This window comes from Astyanax mexicanus, chromosome 8 (genome assembly GCF_023375975.1).
Source record: "Astyanax mexicanus isolate ESR-SI-001 chromosome 8, AstMex3_surface, whole genome shotgun sequence".
Taxonomy (NCBI): Eukaryota; Metazoa; Chordata; class Actinopteri; order Characiformes; family Acestrorhamphidae; genus Astyanax; species Astyanax mexicanus.
Genome location: NC_064415.1, coordinates 43,527,328 through 43,546,691, shown reverse-complemented (window position 1 = coordinate 43,546,691; position 19,364 = coordinate 43,527,328). Strand labels below are relative to the sequence as shown.

The 19,364-nt window shown below is 39.1% G+C and overlaps 1 protein-coding gene across 1 annotated transcript in view; it reads left to right on the top strand.

Moving 5' to 3' along the window:
• The first annotated feature begins 2,571 nt into the window (after positions 1–2,571).
• The window catches only part of asap1a (ArfGAP with SH3 domain, ankyrin repeat and PH domain 1a), a 122,084-nt gene continuing 105,291 nt past the window's right edge, over positions 2,572–19,364 (top strand). The window contains exons 1-3 of the mRNA XM_022678005.2: positions 2,572–2,763; positions 2,989–3,076; positions 5,482–5,608. Coding sequence (XP_022533726.2) covers positions 3,018–3,076; positions 5,482–5,608 — 186 coding nt within the window. The 5' untranslated portion in view covers positions 2,572–2,763; positions 2,989–3,017. The remainder of the gene's footprint in view (positions 2,764–2,988; positions 3,077–5,481; positions 5,609–19,364) is intronic.

Here is a 19,364-nt window from a genome sequence, read left to right as displayed (position 1 = left end):
CATTACTTTAGTCATATTTCAACCACATTTCAACATTGAAGGTCGGTTGTGTGCCAGCTGGGGTGGCAGAGACATTCAAACAAATTAACATTCCAGAAAACAAAATTAATTTATAAATATAAACTGTTTTTAAGCAAAAACAATTACATTGTCATGCGGGCCAAACCAAGGACAGACACTCGCAGACACCAGTCAAACAATTTATTATCAAAGTGGTTAAACTTACAGGGGTAACCAGAGACAGGCAGGGTGAGTATCATAATGGCAGCATTAATAAACAACATACCAGAGTGTAGAGGGCAAAAAAGAAAAATATTGTAAAAAAACGATACAGAGGGCGAGGCAGAGAGTAGTCAAAAAACACAAAATGGGTCGTTAAAAAAGGAACCGCATCTTAAAAGAGCTAAAAAAACTAGATCTAATACTTGACAAGAAGCTAGTTAGCGAGTTGCTATCAAAAGCTCGGAGAGTGTGAATGTCTTAGCGACATAATTACTTTCAATCCAGTGTTGCATGAATTTTTCACCAAGATCTTGCAGCATTGATGATGGTAGAGTCTGATCACTGCACAAAGTCTTCTCCAGCACATCCCAAAGATTCTCAATGAGGTTAAGATCCGGACTCTGTGGTGAACTCTCAATCCATGTGTGAAAATGATGATCTCATGCTCCCTGAATCACTCTTTCACAATTCCAGCACCATGAATCCTGACATTGTTCATCTTGGAATATGGCTGTGTCATCAGGGAAGAAAAAATCCATTGATGGAATAACCTGGTCTATATTCAGTATATTCAGGTAGTCAGCTGACCTCATTCTTTCAGCACATACTGTTGCTGAACCTAAACCTGCAGACCAACTGCATTAACCTCAGATCATTTACTTAGTTAAATCCAGGTGGTGACTTTTCTTTCTCCAGGCAGTGTATAATACATCACAGAGGAAATCTGACAAAAACTTCATGAAAAGTTTGTAGTGTTTAGCCCTATCCGGACGGGATTAGTTTCTCAGGGGGACATCTGTGAAAAATATTTCACACTTTTACTCAGTAATAAAACTCCTTGCAATTGAAAAAACAGGAGCACCAGTGAGTTTTTTTGGCTTTCTCAGTCACATGACATCATGTTTATGTCCACTCGCTGCTGGGTTACATGGATCATCGTGGAAACGCGAGCCTAAAGTGTAATTATAATGACTGGCAGATGGACAAATAGCTATTTTATTAAATGCGAGGTGACGAAACTTAGAGATGTCAGTCCGGATGGGACTAAAATTACCGGAGGGTCGTCTTCAAACTTCCGAAGTTCAGTCATGTGACTCCTTTGCTGCGTTCCCTCCACTGGCTTCCTGTTGCCGCCCGCATCCGATTCAAAACCCTAACTCTAGCCTACAAGGCAAAAAACAAACCAGCTCTTCATACTTAATGGAAATGGTCAAAGCCAGATCTGCACCAATAGCTCTTAGAGCTTCCAGTATGGCTCGGCTCGAACCACCATCTCTCAAAACACACAGAAAACAGATGTCCAGACTCTTCTCTGTGCTGCAGCACCAAGGTGGTGGAACGAACTTCCACTGGTTGTCAGAACAGCAGTCACTCGCAGTCTTCAAACATTGACTAAAGACACATCTTTTTAAAGAGTTCCTAAACTAATAAAAAAAAGAAAGAAAAAGGGTCCTAGGGTTCTAAACATGATCAAGCTCTGTGTATCTCTTGATCCTAGTCTACAAACTAGCTTTGGATATTTGAAGTAACATCGAAGCACTGTTGATAATCGCTCTGGATAAGGGCGTCTGCTAAATACCTTAAATGTAAATGTCACGGAGTTCAGTGAAAAATAGGTAGATAACTTAGCCTGTAATTTTCTCGGAGGATGAGAAAAACATGTACATGGTCGTTCTTGATGGGAATAAAATTACAGAGGACCCCCTATAAAAGAGAAAATTACCCCAGGACCCACTGAGAAACTAATCCTGTCTGGATAGTTTATGTTTATTTGTTTTATTTTTTTAAGATTTGTTTATTGCTTTTGTAATTGTGTTTTCTTGAATATAATTTTATTTCGTTTGTATTGTTACTTTCTGAAATGTTCTTTTGTTTTGCACATTTTAGGGCACAGTACGTTTTGATAAATCTGTCACATTTACATTATGAAATAATGATGTTAATTAATGTCCTTTAATTTAATCGAATCAAATCTAATCAAATTCACCCATTAAACCACAATGATGTCCCACCCTGTTGTGCTGAGACTGTGAGCTGGCCTGTGTTTGTTTGTACTCCACAGTTACAGTCTCTCAGTAAAGTTCTGGATGAGGGGTGATGGTGAGAGTGTGAGGAGATAGTAGTGCTGAGGCTGAATCTGATTATCTGATGATCTGAACACTCGGATGAGTTCGTATCTTCAGCAGGATGACTGTTTGTAGCGGTTAGCTTCCAGTCCGGATCTGTGTGTCAGCGGGAAAAACTCCCCCACCTCCCTCTCCCTCCTCTCCCCTCCTCTCGAGCCCCACATGGCTGCTCCTCCTCGCTTCCTGTCCGCGCGCTGCTGATCGCCTCTCCTCCTCCAGATGGGGCAGATCAATGGCACATTCCAGCAGCGCTAGCGGCGGAGGCGCGCGCTGGGTCCTGTGGAGCTGCAGGGTTTCCGTGCTGGACTGAAGGACTGAGCAACATGAAGTGAACATGGTGGCGCTGGGAGATCAGGAGCTCATCGCACAGTTCTGTACACGGTTCTTTCTGAGAGCAGTCCGGGGATCTGCAGCGGTGAGCGGGGGATCTGAGATCCTACATTAACCGTGTAGTTCTGGAGTAAATCAGGAGATAAAGTTCCCCAGTGGAGGGGCTGCTTCAGTCCTGCAGTGTGTTTCAGTGATTTGTGTGTGCGGTTAATGAGCTGCTCTGTATCTGATACAGAACTATAGTTTTGTGTTTCTGTTTCTGCTGGATGGAGCTCGTTTTCTGCTTCATTTCTGATGGTTTGTTTTTTAGGTGTTTTTAATCAGGTGACCCTTACAGTCATGAGGGCCTCATCCTCGCGCTTATCCAGCTTTTCCTCCAGAGACTCCCTGTGGAGCCGGTGAGTGAGATACTCCTCAGATCACACTGAAACCGACTCATCTGTTTTACTAAACTAGCAGAAAAGTACTGGAATCTGTTGGATTAGCAACATCCGGACTGCTGTGAAAAGTTAACTACTCGCTATTTATTAACTTATTGAGCACACCCGCGCCAAGCCGTTGTTTTGGGCGTTGAAAAAGAGGATAAAATACAGTTTTAATGAGAAAAAGTTGTTGCATTTGAGATGTAACTCAATAAATAATTAGTTATTAATGTGTTATAACGGTTTATGTTACATACATATATTTTGTGTGCTAATCATGTGACAGTACATATTGATTGATATGTCCATTACTAATGAGGAAAGTAAATATAGGTTTATTTATATTTTTTAATTAAATTTAATTAAAAATATTATATTCGGTTATTTTATTTATCATATTTGTTATAATTTTTAACCGTTTTTAAATATTATAATATTATAAATATAATATTTATTGTTTATTTTTTTTTATTTAATTAAGTAAACATTATTAAGCTTTAGATATTTTTAATCATTTATTATATTATTGTTATATATTTAATGAAATATTCTCTTTAACAGTTTATATATTTCATGTAGTAAAAAATAAATATATTTATTTAGTATACTTTAATTTTTTATATAGTATAGAGATAGAAACATACATAATTCTAAATCTTGAGATGTTCTTTGTTTGGACTGTGTAGCTTTTACAGATATAAAATGCATATAGAGTAAAATTAAATCTTTGAAGAACATTGGCAAACTTTTTTCTCCTTTTCTCCAGAGAGCACCATGCGATATCATACTCGTGACCGAATCGATTCATTTCAACATGTTGAACCTGCTGAACCGAGTCACACACTCAAATGAATCAGACTTATTTGCAGCATGTCAACACTGTTTACTCTCAAGATTTAGCATGAACATATAACACATTTAAAATAGCATAACTGAATTAAAAAAATAGGCTGCCTCTGCCTTATGGTTGTGCTTGCACAAGACTGCATTAGTGATTAGAGTCTATGAACACAATTGATCCGTATAGATCCATGCAGATGAAACAGAGACGAGAATCAATGGTTTTGATAAATTATTGTGCACCACACTTAAACTCACTCAATATTTAAAATTCAATATTTTAACATAGATTTATTTACTTGATTGTAAAAAAATATATATATTTATTTTCTTTTGCAACATGTACTGGTATATTACAAGTAACACTTTACAGTAAGGGTCAGAAAAAACAGCACTTACAACATTAAACATTGTTAAATGGCAAAGTAATGTCTCAACTAATTATTAATTGACACTAGTTAAAACTTTATTTAACATTACTAAACGTGAATGTTCAAGAGTGCTGTATATAAATAGTATACTAATAGTAAATTTAGATGATTGTAATTAATAATGTTGTAACTAGTGTCTATTAATAATAATAATTATTATTATTAATTATTATTAATAAATAATTGAGACATTCTATTATAATTACTGTTAATAAATGCACCCTTATTGTAAAGTGTTACCCATTTAGCTTATATACATAATCCTACTTATATTTAAACACATACCTTAAAAATACATTATTGATAGTAAAATAAAGCGATTTACACTCTGAACCGAATCCGATTATTGTACGAGAAAGGGAAAGTGAAGGGGGATGAGTGAATCGTTTTAAAATTGATTCACTGAAGGAAAAGAATCGGTTCAGTACAGCTGCTAGCAAATGCGCGCATGCGCAGATGCTGTTCTGTTCGTCATCGGCTGTGGGAGGGGCGGAGCGCGCGTTTGTCAGAAAGCAGAGAGAGAAAGAGAGAGAGAGAGAGAAAGAAAGAGAGAGAGAGAGAGAGAGAGAGAGATAGAACAGGATGAAACCGCTACGAGAGCAGAAACACTAGCCATTCAAAAAACAGGCGAACACAATAAAGCGGAGCGTTAGAGCGCCTGTACCCGGCGGAGTGTGGAAATGAGGCCGTGATACCGAGGAGCCTGAGGACGAGACCGAGCGCTGACCGGAGAACTGACCGTTACCGCTGTTCAGCCCGCGGCTCTGAGAGTGTGTGTGTGAGAGTGAGAGTGTGTGTGAGTGTGAACAGGCTGCGTGAATAGGACAACACGGGAGAGCGGAGCTGAACAGAAAGAGCAGGGAGAGGACGGAGAAAAGAGAAAAGCGGTGAAGGACGCGGGGAATTAGCGCTACAGAGAAGAGCACCGGGCTCCTCCGTGTTTATTTTTCTGCCGTTTCCCGCTCAGCCTCTCTCTCCTCCGTTCCCGCAGCGCGCGCGGACCTGCCGGGCTGCTTTAGTCACTAATGCTGCTGCATCTCTGAATAAACCCTCTCCTCCATTTTTCCTCTGTTATTTGTGCTCCGCTGCGGCGCGGCTTTCGGGCTGAAGGATGCCGGATCAGATCTCCGTGTCCGAGTTCCTGGCGGAGACCACGGAGGACTACAACTCCCCGACCACCTCCAGCTTCACCACTCGTCTGCAGAGCTGCCGGAACACCGTCAGCGTCCTGGAGGAGGTAGGTTCGGTTAGGGTGCTGGGCTGAGGAGGGGGCCTTTAGAGAACAACACTCTGAACAACCTGCTGAGACCACTGTGGTCTGTGTGTTTGTGTGTGTGTGCACGTAGCTAGCTGGCTGGTTGGTTAGTTAACTGAAGCTGTGTGCTGAAAGCCTGTATCTAGTTTGTTTTGTAGGTTATTTATTTCATCTCCTCCCTCTCTGACTCTGAGGCACACTGTGAGGGTCTTGGTGAGCTTTGGCATGCGGAAAACACACTGGTTCTCTGTTCAGATCTGCTGTATGGTTCAGCAGTATGGTGCATTTGCTGCATTCAGTGCATTAAACATAAAAATTCATTGGTTCATTTGACATTTTAAGCTAGAGCATGCCATTCATTTGTTGATGTCACCCAGCTATGTGTCAAAACGTAGATTTGGGTCTGCTTTTCTATGCATCCTGTAGATGATAAAGATCATCTGTAGATCTGTAGATATAGACACTGTGATCGAATAGAGGTTTCCAGATGCTTTATACTGAATTAGCTGACTCCTGCTGTGAATCTAAGATGTTCACAGCTGTTTTCTCCTAGCCATAAGGTGGATCGTCTCAGAAGACCATGTATTCCAGTGTATAACATAAGGATTCATTTGTTCATTTTAGGTTTTAATGCCATGCCATTCATTTGTTGATACCACCCAGCTGTGTGTCCAAAATGAGAGCTGTGTCTGCTCATCTATGCATCTTATAGATGATGTAGATATAGCATCTGTAGATATAGACACTGTGGACCAAAGCCTCAGCTCGGATAGCAGTTTCCTGCTGCTTTGGACTGAATTAGCGATTAGCCATTCATTTGTTGACACCACCCAGCTATGCGTCACAACTGAGAGCTGGGGCTGCTCCTCTGTGCATCCTTTAGATGATATAGATCATGAATAGCAGTTTCCAGCTGCTTTGAATTGAATTAGTGAGCTAGCTGTCTTAAAGGTGATGACCTCTGCTGTTAACCAAATATGTGTTTTACTCTTAGCCTTTTTCTCAAAGCCATAAGGTGGATCGTCTTAGAGGATCATGTATTCCAGTGTATAACATAGGGATTCATTGGGTTATTTTACATTTTTAGCTAGGGCATGCCATTCTTTGTTGGCACCACCAGCTGTTTGTTAAAACTGAGAGCTGTATCTGTCCTCTATACAGTCCTATTGAAGACATAGCTAACGACACTGTGGATCACAGCCTCAGCTCAAATAGCAGTTTCCAGCTGCTTTTTACTGAATTATCTAGTTAGATTGGACGTGCCAACCCTTACTGTGCATCAGTAAGATTTGATTCAAAGCGCTAAGGTGGATTGTCTCAGAGAACCAGGTGTTTAAGTGTATAAAATAAGGATTCATTGGTTGATTATTTCAGTTAAGGCCATGCCATTCCTTCCGTTTGTTGACAACCAGTTGAACTGAGAGCTGTGACTGGTGCTCTATAAAGTCCTACAGATTATATAGCTTAATCACACTGTGGATCACACCCTCAGCTCAAATAGCTAGCGGTTTTCCGATGCTGATCTCTGCTCTCTGCTGTAAATCAAAGATGGGATTTTCTCCAAGCCCTAATGTGTATCACTGTCTGCTTAAATGTAGAAGGGTAAATCATACATATAATATAATATGATCTCATAGTATCACTAGCAGTTCCCCCAACATCAGGACTGTGAAGACTACCGACAGGGCTGGGCAATAATTCAATGTCAATATAGCAATTTTGCAGTATAGAATTATTAGAAAATGTGATATGCTTTTTAATCACATTTCCGGTATTTGAATATACATTATTTACAGCATCGCTTACTGATTGACTGATTGATTTTTATTAAGGATGCATTATATAAATTGGCAAGCTCAGTTAATTAATGTATATTGTGATACCACTAGTGCATATCTCCTCTGACACATATGAAGTTAGCCACTGACTCTTTCTCTTCTGCCCCAAATGGAGCATCAGTTTTCAGCTGCAATGGACTTAATTAGTAGTAAATTAGCTGTGAATGAAAGATGAGTTTTTCTGTCAGCCCTAAGGTGGATCACTGTCTACTTAAATGGGTAATAAAATCATAGACTAGCTGCTGGATTTCTTTTTTAAATGCTAGCCTGATGGTTCTGACTTAGGCCTCAGTTGAACTGAATGACCAGAGGAGCAAAGGACAAGGGAAGAACCCAGAAAAAAACCTTGTGTCACATCGGATTGTGTCAGAGGACAGAGGACTCTCTGCAGCAGACATACATGACTGTATTGGCACCATGCCTAATGCAAAGTGGGGTAAAAAGCCTTGAGAATCACAGGGCATCTCACAATACAATATTACGATACGTTGCCCACGACAATACTTTACAACATCTATGTTACTAAGGCAAATAAAATACTCCTAAATAAGCAAATACCAGGAGTTATGGTTTTATTGGTGTCAGATTCACAGATATTCTTCACCGCAGATTTAGCTTATTCATTTGGTTAGCGCCACCACATGATATTATGAAGCAGTGACTTTAGTCACCCAAATTGAGTTTAGACTTAGTTTAAAGTGTAATCAATGTATGTATCAATAAAAATATCAATATTTGACAACATGTATTGATATTATTATGTATACAGCTCTGGAAAAAAATAGGAGACCACTGAATCATTTTGAATTTTGCTATTTATAGATATATGTTTGAGTAAAACGAACATTGTTGTTTTATTCTATAAACTATGGACAACATTTCTCCCAAATTCCAAATAAAAATATTGTCATTTAGTGCATTTATTTGCCAAAAAATAGAAATGGCTGAAATAACAAAAGGGATGCAGAGCTTTCAGACCTCAAATGATGCAAAAAAAAAGAGATTTTAAGAGATCAGAAATCAATATTTAGTGAGATATCCCTGTTTTTTAATCACAGTTTTCATGCATCTTGGCATGTTCTCCTCCACCAGTCTTACACACTGCTTTTGGATAACTTAGTGCCTCTCCTGGTGCAAATATTGGTTTGATGGCTTGTGATCATCCATCTTAGTCTTGGTTAGTTTCCATAGGTTTTCAATTTGGTAAAATAAAAGAAACTCATCATTTTTAAGTGGTCTCCTATTTTTTTCCCAGGTATTTATATCACAATTGATTGCCCCCCCCCAGCATTATGATGCTAAATTGCATTTACAACAGTGTATTGTGTGATCTACTGCATGTGAAGTGTCAAAAAATAAGTACTGGGATTTTACTGTAGTGCCAAATCACCCACCCCCAACCCCCAACCTCCACATACAGATCCTGACAACCACAGGCAATTAGGGAAGGTTCTGATGCAGTCTACCTGTTCTCTTGTTGCCGTCTGTCATCACTGTTGTTTAAAAGCACAGTCATTTGAGTGCTCCTGTCTCTTTAGCTGGGACACACCGCCTCCCCGCACAAGTGCTCTTGTAATGAGATCCTCCTCGGTTAATTAGTGAGTAACGGCAAATGCAGTGGAACGTAAATGAAGGCAGATGGGCTAATGGTTGCCATGACCTAGTTGTCTGTGTGTTATGTTTATTCATGAACATGCTCTTGGGAAGTGGCGAAAAGCGTGCTCTGAAAAGCAGGAAAAAGCTGGACACATCCTGCTGGGCCATGTCCTAACCAAATTACATTAACTACAAAATCGGATGTGGAATTGTGGTTTCTGTGATGTTGCTTTCAGATGCTTTTCAACAGAAAAAAAATCACCAAAAAAACAAAGTTATAGTTTTCACAAAAAGCCCACCAGTGTTTGGTGTCCAGAGTTTGCTTCTTTAGGTGGGAGGAGAGCCTTTAGAGCTCCAGGAGCATCTGGAGATCAGAGATTTCTTGTAAGATTGACTGCGTTTGTGGTTAAATTGTGTAAAAAAAAAAAATTCGCAGTCATTACATTAAAAAGGTTATGTTCGGATTAGGGCTGAATTGTATAAAGGATTGAATTGGCCATTGATGATACACTGCCTGGACAAAAAAGAAATGTGACACACTCTTTATTTCGCTGGACCGCCTTTAGGTCTGATCAAAGCATGCATTAACTGTGACATTGTTTCAGTAAGCTTCTGCAGTGTTACAAGATTTATTTCAATACAGTGTTGCATTAATTTTTTACCAAGATCTTACAGCAGCATTGATGATGGTAGAGTCTGACCACTGCACAAAGTCTTCCCCATCCAGCACATCCCAAAGATTCTCAATGAGGTTAAGGTCTGGACTCTGTGGTGAACAATTCATGTGTGAAAATGATGATCTCATGCTCCCTGAATCACTGTTTCACAATTCCAGCTCCATGAATCCTGACATTGTCATCTTGGAATATGGCCGAACCATCAGGGAAGAAAAAATACATTGATGGAATAACCTGGTCTATATTCAGTATATTCAGGTAGTCAGCTGACCTCATTCATTCAGCACATACTGTTGCTGAACCTAGACCTGCAGACCAACTGCAGCATCAACCCCACATCATTTACTTACTTAAATCCAGGTGGGGACTTTTTTTGACCAGGCAGTTTATATATACAATTCATATTGCTTGCATTCAAAGTTTGGACCCTTTAAGGTTTAAACTTACTGTTTCTGCATATTCACTTAATTTATCACATATCATGTACACTATACTATATAACCATACAAACAGTGCCAAAATGTTAGTGTATTACAGAGTAATAACATTACTTTTGTATTTAAATGTGCAGAACTGTGTTCACTGTTCATTGGGGAAAGCTTTTAGATCAACAAAACATGTATTTTGTCCAGGATTCCCCAAATAATTGCATATAATATCATATCAAAATCAGCCAATTTCCTACCATAAAAAATCTGATGAACAATTTCTTACTCTTACTCTTATTTTGGCAGATCTGTGTTGCCTCTATATTGTCTATATATGTACACCCCTTTTAATCAATGAATGCATTCAGCTACTTTATCTCGCATCTATTGTAGACAAGACAAATGTGCAAGTTCACACAAACACAGCTTGTTCAGTCCCTGTAGAGCAATACTGCCAAAAGAATAGGACTCTATGGAACAGATAAACATGAACCTATTGGCACCGTGCCTAATGCAAAGTGTGAGCATTGAGCTGTGGAGCAGCTGAACTGTTTTTTTTTTATCTGGAATGATGGTGCACCATCCAATACTGACGGGATGAATTGGGGAGTTGTGGAAAAGGGGGACCAGGGTGATCATCCAACATCCTGACTTTATTAATGCTCTTGTCAGTGAATGCAATCAGATCTTCACATCAGTGTTCTGTTCCAAAGTCAAGTAGAAGGTGTTCCTTGTACAGTAGGAAAGTTAATCCAACAAAAGCAGGAAAACATTCTTTAGTACAGGGATTTTTAATATAATGAATGAACAGGTGAAAATGTGAAAACATTGGCAATAAATATATCCATTAGCATCACATATATACAGGTATACAGTGCAGTAGACCACCATCACCTACATATATGAAAAAAAAAGAAAAAAAGTTGAATCTGCTGATATGGTGGTTCCACAGGTAGTGCATGTGTTACAACCAGGGGTTGTGGGTTTGATCCCTGCTCCGGTCACTGTCTTTGAGCCTGTGTGTCCTGTGAATGCACAGAGTTTCACCTATCTCCCAAAATTAAACATACTTTTATATGCTTAATTGCCTCTAGGTTTAAAAGGGTGAGGAAATGTTTATCTGTTACTTCTGAAGTGGAATGATGCTTTGACCAGTGGTATTCTTGCCTGTAGGCTCTGGATCCACCACAACACTGACCAGGTTGAGGCGGATAACTTCCTAGTTATCTACAGGCACCCTGTGTAGGGGGTATTTCTGTCCTGCGTCAAATACCCCCTGCCTTGCATCAAATGCCCCATCTTGCACTGAATGCCCCCTGTCTTGCACCGAATGCCCCCTGACCTTGCATCGAATGCCCCCTGCCTTCCATCGAATGTCCCCGGCCTTGCATTGAATGCCCCCTGACTTGCGATTCTGGGTAGGTCCCAAAGTCTAAAAGTCTACCTTTGCTGTCACTCCTAAGTGCCCCTGCTTTGTGATTCTTGGTAGGCTCTGCACACACTGCATAGCATCCCAAACCAGGAAGAAGCAGATATGAACATGAATGGATGGATGTTCTGTACTTTTTTCATTTAGTTTGCCCAATCCTAAAAAAACTCTTATCTTTTCTGCCATCCCCTGGTAATTTACTTCCAGTCTTATGTATAAACAAATGTGCTCTTTTGTGCCACTCATGAAAATCTACCTCCTACCTGTTATCTTTTACGGTACAATCTTCTAAAGTTATGAATGTGCATGCTTTCACTCAGTTCATTCAAAGAGTCTGCAGCTTTTAGAGATGTCAGAAAAGACCAGGCGCGTCTGTTTTTTCTACCTTCCCGGCTTTTCAAAGAGCAGAAATCCCACATAGAAAGTCACGCCAGATCCGCTCATCCTCTGTGGAGCTGAGATTTGTGATGTTCTAAGAATAGACTGATGGCTTGTGTAACAGGAAGAGGTTATTCTCCTGAGCAGTGGTTCCACTAGCATAGAGAGAGTGAGAAAATGAGTGAGATGGAGTGAGTGAGAGGTGGAGAGAGAGAGAGAGAGGGAGGGAGGAAGAGAAGGGATTAACCTACTTACACATGGGCCAGTGCACACCTGACCTGAAAGGACAAAAACTGCGTAGTAGGGTAGAGGGGCTTCCTCCTGCAGAGCTCTACAGCCCACTGCAGATCTATTCACTGTCCAATCACTTACGAGTAATCTCTGAGCCCTGAGATAATACTGGCCAGGCACACTTAGCAATGTAGTGTCTTTCAGACACAGTACATTCTGGAACAAATGTAAATAAAATAGTAACAGTAAAATCAACAATAACAATGAGGATAACGATCATTATCAGTTGTATTTATAATGATAAAGCCATAGAGAAAATAATAAGGAACAATCAAAACAACAGATAATATGTGAACAGAATTGTAAAACAAGATAAATCTGCAGTCCACAATCCAGCAAAATAAACATAAATACAGAAAACAACAAACCAAAGAAGGACACAGTAAATAATGCAGTGTATATCAATGCTGCAGCTTTTGGCCATGTTTCAACTGAAGAGTCCTTTGAGAGAGGCTCTCTCATCCTTGATTTTCAGTTTTCAGCTTTCAGCAAGGCTGCTGCAGTGGGTTTCTGCGTGCAGCTCGGCAAGGTCACAAAACTGCTTTAGAGGAAATTATAAACAGCCTTTTCTTTTTTAAAGAAATCTGCTTTATTTCCATTTCATTATATTGCATCATTTTATATATCGTCTTTGAAAGACAACTACACAGAGTATAACATTTTGAGCTTTCAAATTCAGCTTTTTAAACATTTTTTCACTAAAAATACAGTCACTAACTCATTTGTACACGTCAGCCTGAAATAGTGTTACATAAAAACACAGTGCTGTGCAGCTTGGTTTAGGGTGTGTCAGTGTGTCTTTGCTATCATAATGACAGGAAAAGTATGCCTTGCACAACTTGAAATGAGCAAAAGGCATGTACTAATTCTCTTAATTAATAATGGGTGTGTTTTGGCCGTAACATAAAGTAATCCAACCAGGTATGCTCTGACTTCTCAGCAGAGAAACAGAAACTGACCTGTTCATTTACGCTGTGAAGGTGCACATGCAGGACATATATGGGAACATCAATGTTATTTTAGTTTGTATTCTTGTATTCTGTTGATGTACATGTTGGGTTTGTGCACTGCTGCGTGTCATTGTGTGTGTTATAAGTGGGGGTATGCGCACTTTGAGTGAGCAAAGCGCACCTGTGTCGCCAAAATAACAATGAACGTCTGATGGGTAACTGTTGTCAGGGATTAAATCAGTCAGTGTCACATCTGTGTTTTCCACTGCCAAGATAGCAATATGCCTAAAATTTACCTTCCCGTAGGAATCATAGTGTTAATTCAAGTTAGAATCTAAACAGTTTGTTAAATGCCCAGTTTTGTCTACACAAATGCACATCAGACTCCAAATATATGTACATAAACACTGAAAAGCATTTTTTAAAATAACGTATCTCTTTACAAATTAATGTAATTAATTTTAACAAGGAGCAGCATAGTTTGAAAGTCATGTACAATATGTGTAAATAACATTTTTAAATAAAATAGTATAAAATATAAAAATAAAATGAATTTTGAAAAACATATATGTTCATTAGATTACTTTAGTGCATGTAGTGAACTGGTTAATTATTCAATTAGAAAAGCTAGTAATGTTTTGTTTTGATAAATGTGACGTAATTGTGGATTTTTTTCTGTTTTAGCAAAAGACTAAAACACAGCCCAAATCATCACACATTTGTTTTAAACTTAAGCTTATTTATGTTTTGGACATTGTATGACACTGTTATTTCTGATGACCCTGACACTGTTATTGTATGAAGTTATGTCATACACACTGGTGACGGGCTGAAAGTGGTGTTAAATGGGGCGTTAAAGAGGTGATTTGGGAGTCCTGGCTGGGCTGAGTGAGGAGCATCCCTGGCCTGTGGCTTTAGTTAATGATGTCTGGTGATGTGGGAGTCACTCCACCAGTCTGACTCATCTGCGGCGCCTGTCCCCTCCTTTTGGCAGTCCTTAGCCCTCCGCTTGGCCTCGTGTCAGAGGAGCTGCTGGACACTGGAGAGAATCCAGCACTGGAAATGGATGCTGTGAAGAAAGGAAACACGACGGCCACACCATATTATCCTTAATGACCTCTCGCACTGGATTTATCATTGCTGCAGTGCTTTACACGGCATGCTTCTTCACTGCTGATTCCACTGTGTCCTCAGTTTCTTTGTGTCCTTTAAACTCTGTTCATTTGTGGCATATATAAATGTATATATGGTATATTTTACATGGGTATGCATAGGGATTCACAGAATATTTGATAAGCAATATTATTTGGTCGAAAGCTGGAGTATCTTAGGCTTAGCATTTGCTTCAGTAGAAGACTGACTGCCTTTCTCTATGTAAATTGCACTTATGTGTGATATGAGTAGCACTGCTGAGGTACATGTATAACTGGAATAGCACTGATGAAGTAAATTCATGATTTGTAGAAAACTACAGCGGTAAATTCATTATTTGAATAAAACTGCTGAGCTAAATTCATGATTTAGGTAAATGCATGATTAGAAAAGCACTGCTAAATTAAATTCATAATTTGAATAGCATTGCTGAATTAAATTCATGATTTGTAGAGAACTCCTGTGGTAAATTCATGATTTGAATAAAACCACAGAGGTAAATTTCTGATTAGAATAGCAATGGTAAATTAAATTCATGATTAGATTAACACTGATGAGGTAAATTCATGATTTGTAGAAAACTCCTGTGGTAAATTCATGATTTGAATGAAACTGCTCAGGTAAATTTTTGATTAGAATAGCACTGACAAGGTAAATTCCTGATTTAAATAAAACTGCATTTCTGATTAGAATAGCAATGGTAAATTTAATTCAAGATTAGAATAGCACTGATGAGGCAAATATAAGATTAGAATAGCACTAATGAGGTAAATTCATGATTTGAATAAAACTGCTGAGGCAAATTTCTGAATAGAATAGCACTGATGAGGTAAATTCATGATTTGAATGGAACTGCTGAGGTAAATTTCTGATTAGAATAGCACTGATGAGGTAAATTCATGATTTGAATGGAACTGCTGAGGTAAATTTCTGATTAGAATAGCACTGATGAAGTAAATTCATGATTTGAATGAAACTGCTGAGGCAAATTTCTGATTAGAATAGCACTGGTAAGGTAAAATCATGATTTATGTAACTCTGCCAAGGTGGATGTTGTGCTTTTTTGTACGTTTACTGGTATATTAAGATACTAAGTAGTCAATAAATATTTAAAAATAGTAGTTGATTGTTTGGAAAATCAAGACCACAATACATTTGGTGGTTAAAAAACTGGCATTTGGTTTCCAACCGTAGGCCAAAAGTTTACTTTTGTTCGGTTTTGGTTTCACAGACTAATTTTTTTCTTGGTGCATCTCTAATTTCACAGTATTGTTGACATTTTGTCAGGGTGTGTTGTTTTAGATCTGCTTTATTAGATACTATAGTGCAGTCATTCATGTAAGAGCTAGGGTTCCAGAGCTCCGGAGTGCTGGCTTGGATGCTTAGCATCTCTTTAGTGGTTTTTAAAATGGGGTTTTGAGCTCCTTGTGGGGTATCACCTTCCATGTGGTGGTGTTTGGTTTCTCCTGTGTTCAATCTGTCAGGTGCTTATCCTCTTTAGCAGGTGTCACTGCTGTCTGCAGCACGCGAGGAGAACCCGGAGTGACTCATGTTTCACTGAGCCATGCTCTCAAATAGAGGGGACTCTGTAATATACACACTTAAACAGTGCAGTTTAGTGTGTATGTTTGTTTTTAATCTATAGTGTAACACATTTCTTTAACAGTCTGTAAAATCATGTTTCGGCATTTGCTCTCTCTTGTTTATCACGCACAGCCCGCAACAGCGGTGTGTGCAAATATGTGTAGAAATGCATTTGCTTGCAGAGCTGCGATGCTTGTGCTTGAATGAGTCAGCCTTGTTTCGCTCTCGGCATCCCCTTCCAGTGCAGTGCTCTCTCTCTCTCTCATTCTCTAAAGCTTCTCCAGCTTCTCCTGCGTTCTGCCGTGTTCTACCGAGCCCTGTTGTGTGTTCTATCCTTGCTGTACCCAAACCTGCAGTGTCTCTGACTGATCTCCATGTTCCCGCCTCAGTTCCTTCTGTTCCCTTAGAGCCATCCATCTCTCTCCAAGCCCCCATCACCCCAGATCTAATCCCACATTTCATGCCTGATAGTAGTTTCCCCGGCACTGCTCACGTTTCCCTCTCTACTGTCTGAATGCAAGGAACAGATGGCAATGGCTGATGTATGGACGAGTGCTGAAGGGCTGCAGGCATGGACACTCCCACAGTCCCTCTCAGTAACGCCACATTATATTCCTGTCTGTTTCAGTATTTGTAGGTCAGTGGTCGCATGCTAGCAGATATTGTTTAATCAGGTAAAGAATATTACATAGTCTGGTAAAAAATACATACATTACCAATACAGTAATATGCAGCAATGTCCCGATCTAAACCAGGAGTGTTTTAATGGGTTGGGTATCAGCTATTTTATTACTAATCCAGTTATCCTCTATAAAGCACCGTATTATAAAACGCACTATCAATAAATATCTATTTTCAGTTCTGTTGTTATACACAAGGGGCACAGGATTATAAGGCGCAGTATGCGACACTAGTAAGGAATAGGGGTGTCAACATGTTTTCCTTCTAATTCAGCAGGTCTTGCCGTTGGGTGGTGGTGGGGGTAACTAAGTTAGGTAAAATGAAGCTAAATAAACAAAACTGTATTTCTTAAAAAATCAAACGAGTGCTGGATGTTAATCTACACAGAGTTTTCTCTTGAAAACTGTTTATTTGGGTGAATAAAGCGCTTCTTCTTACTTACCGTAACCTTATTATTGGCTGAATGATTCGCCCCACGTAGTTTGTTTTAGCACGGTTTAATGCGCAGGCTACAGTTCAGTGTACTCTGAACTCTGAATGTGAAAGAGCTAGGGCTTAGCAGCTAGCACGATTAACAGCTAATGCTGCTTCAGCAGTGCTAGCCGGGGTTAGCAACAGGCTGCAAGCCGATAATACTCGTCTCTGAACGGCAAAAGAGCTAGTGCTTAGAGTGGTTAGCGACTCATGCTAATACTGCTTCAGCAGTGCTAGCCAGGGTTAGCAGCAGGAGACAGGCTGATAATACTCACCTCTGAACAGCGAAAGAGCTAGCGCTTAGCCTGTTTAGCAGCTTATGATAATTCTGCTCCAGCCTCGGTGCTTGGATACATTAACTTTACTGAAACTCCTATATAATGCTGTATTTCAGTGAAGTGTCTTTACTGCTCCTTACAACTTGACTGGTAGAATTCATACACAAGGTGCACCGGATTATAGGGCTCACTGACATTTTTTGTGACAATTAAAGGATTTTAAGTGTGCCTTTATTGCAAAAAATATGGTAAAAGAATTAAGAACTCTGTGGAACTATTTTACAGTGGAACAAAACAGAAAACATAATTACTGAAACTATAAGCACATATCTTTTTTTGTTTTAACCAAGTGGAGAAGTTATTTCATGGCTAGTGTCACTATGGCCTAGTTGAATTGTATTGGAGACAGTGGTGCTGTATTGGCCGTCTGAGCACTGGGTTGAGTTTTGGTTAGGACTGCACAGTTCACTTGTGTTTTTGAGGCTAAAGGACACTTTCTATTCAAGACCCAGTGCTGAGGGAACACTGCCAGAGCAGATAATCCTCTATCTGAGAGGCACGGTGGCCTTGGGTATTCAGAGAAAGCTCCCCAGCCAGGGTTGAATAGTGCGGCTGATGCCTCTGTGAGATGGGTGCTGACTAATCTACGATACACTGCAGAAAAAAACTGGAACTGGAGTACGGTCAGTGCTTTTTAGGCTTCAATTTAGTAGATTAAATCAGTTGACTATCAGTGTAAACAACCCTAGAGGCAGACCAGCATACTGACCTTTTGCTCTGGTACTGTCATAATAATAGTAAAAAAAAGTGTGGTCATATTTGCATATTTGTATCTTAAAATGCAAAGCTGGCCATGGCAACACTTTTGACCTGAGCATACAGCTGGTCAAACTCAAAAGATGAAAGTTTACTGTATTTAGATTCCTTTTTTTAATCTGTTGTATTTTGTTCTGAATTCTGTTTTATTTTTTCACATTAACATTTTTAACTAGATGTTAATGGAATTGCAGAACTTCATCCTTGTGTTGTTTCAAAGTGAGGATTTATCTCATTTTCAAGCAGTGCACCTTCATGTCTATGGTGTTTTTTTTAGTGGTGCAAAGAATCACAAATCTCACAGTTAGGATTGTATCATGTTTTTTAGTTACAGATTGGAAAATTCTTTGGATAAAAAAAACAATAAATGTGAGACAGTAATTTTATCTTTTAGTTTGAAAGTGTCTTTATTTGTGTCAGTGACTTTTATTTTGACATGGTTTGTTAATTTGTTGTAGTGACTTGCTGCATTTACGTGCTTATTGGGTTGTTTACCTAACTTGGTTGCATTCATGTTTTTCTGTGGGAGATTTATTTATTTTTATGCATTTCTTATATATAAATTCTTTAATGCTAAATAACGTTATATGTAGATGTCTAAAAATTGTGTTACTACTAGAATTCATACTTAAAAAAAAAGCATATTAATGTGCTAAAATGATATTTTACCATTGTTTCCAGCGTTTAGGTCTAGTTTGTTTGTGTTGAACAGAAAATTTCTATATGCCCGATTTCAGGATTCCAATTCAGATGCTGTTTCTTGGTGGGAAACTTGTTTTTCCAGTAAAACTGACAACACATGAATGCAGCATTATTTGGACAAGGTCTGTTTATATTAATGACATTTTATAAACTTATGACTTGGCTGAATATGGCAAAAAATTCTTAGGTGCACCAGCACAAAAGTTGCGTGCGCCCAAATAAACACTGCAGTTTACTGGTTTTAGATTAGTAGGTCTTGTGGTTTGATTAGTTGTGCATTATGGCTATAGTAAACTCGAGTCCTTAACTGTTTCCCTCACAGCAAAGCAATGGCACATTCGGCCCAGTGTTGGCTATGCTGGCTATGCTGGCTATGCTAACTGTTTTCCCAACTAAATATATCGCTGTTTTCTTAATGAATTCTGTTAATAACATGACTCTGGAATGGAATGGCATTGTATAAT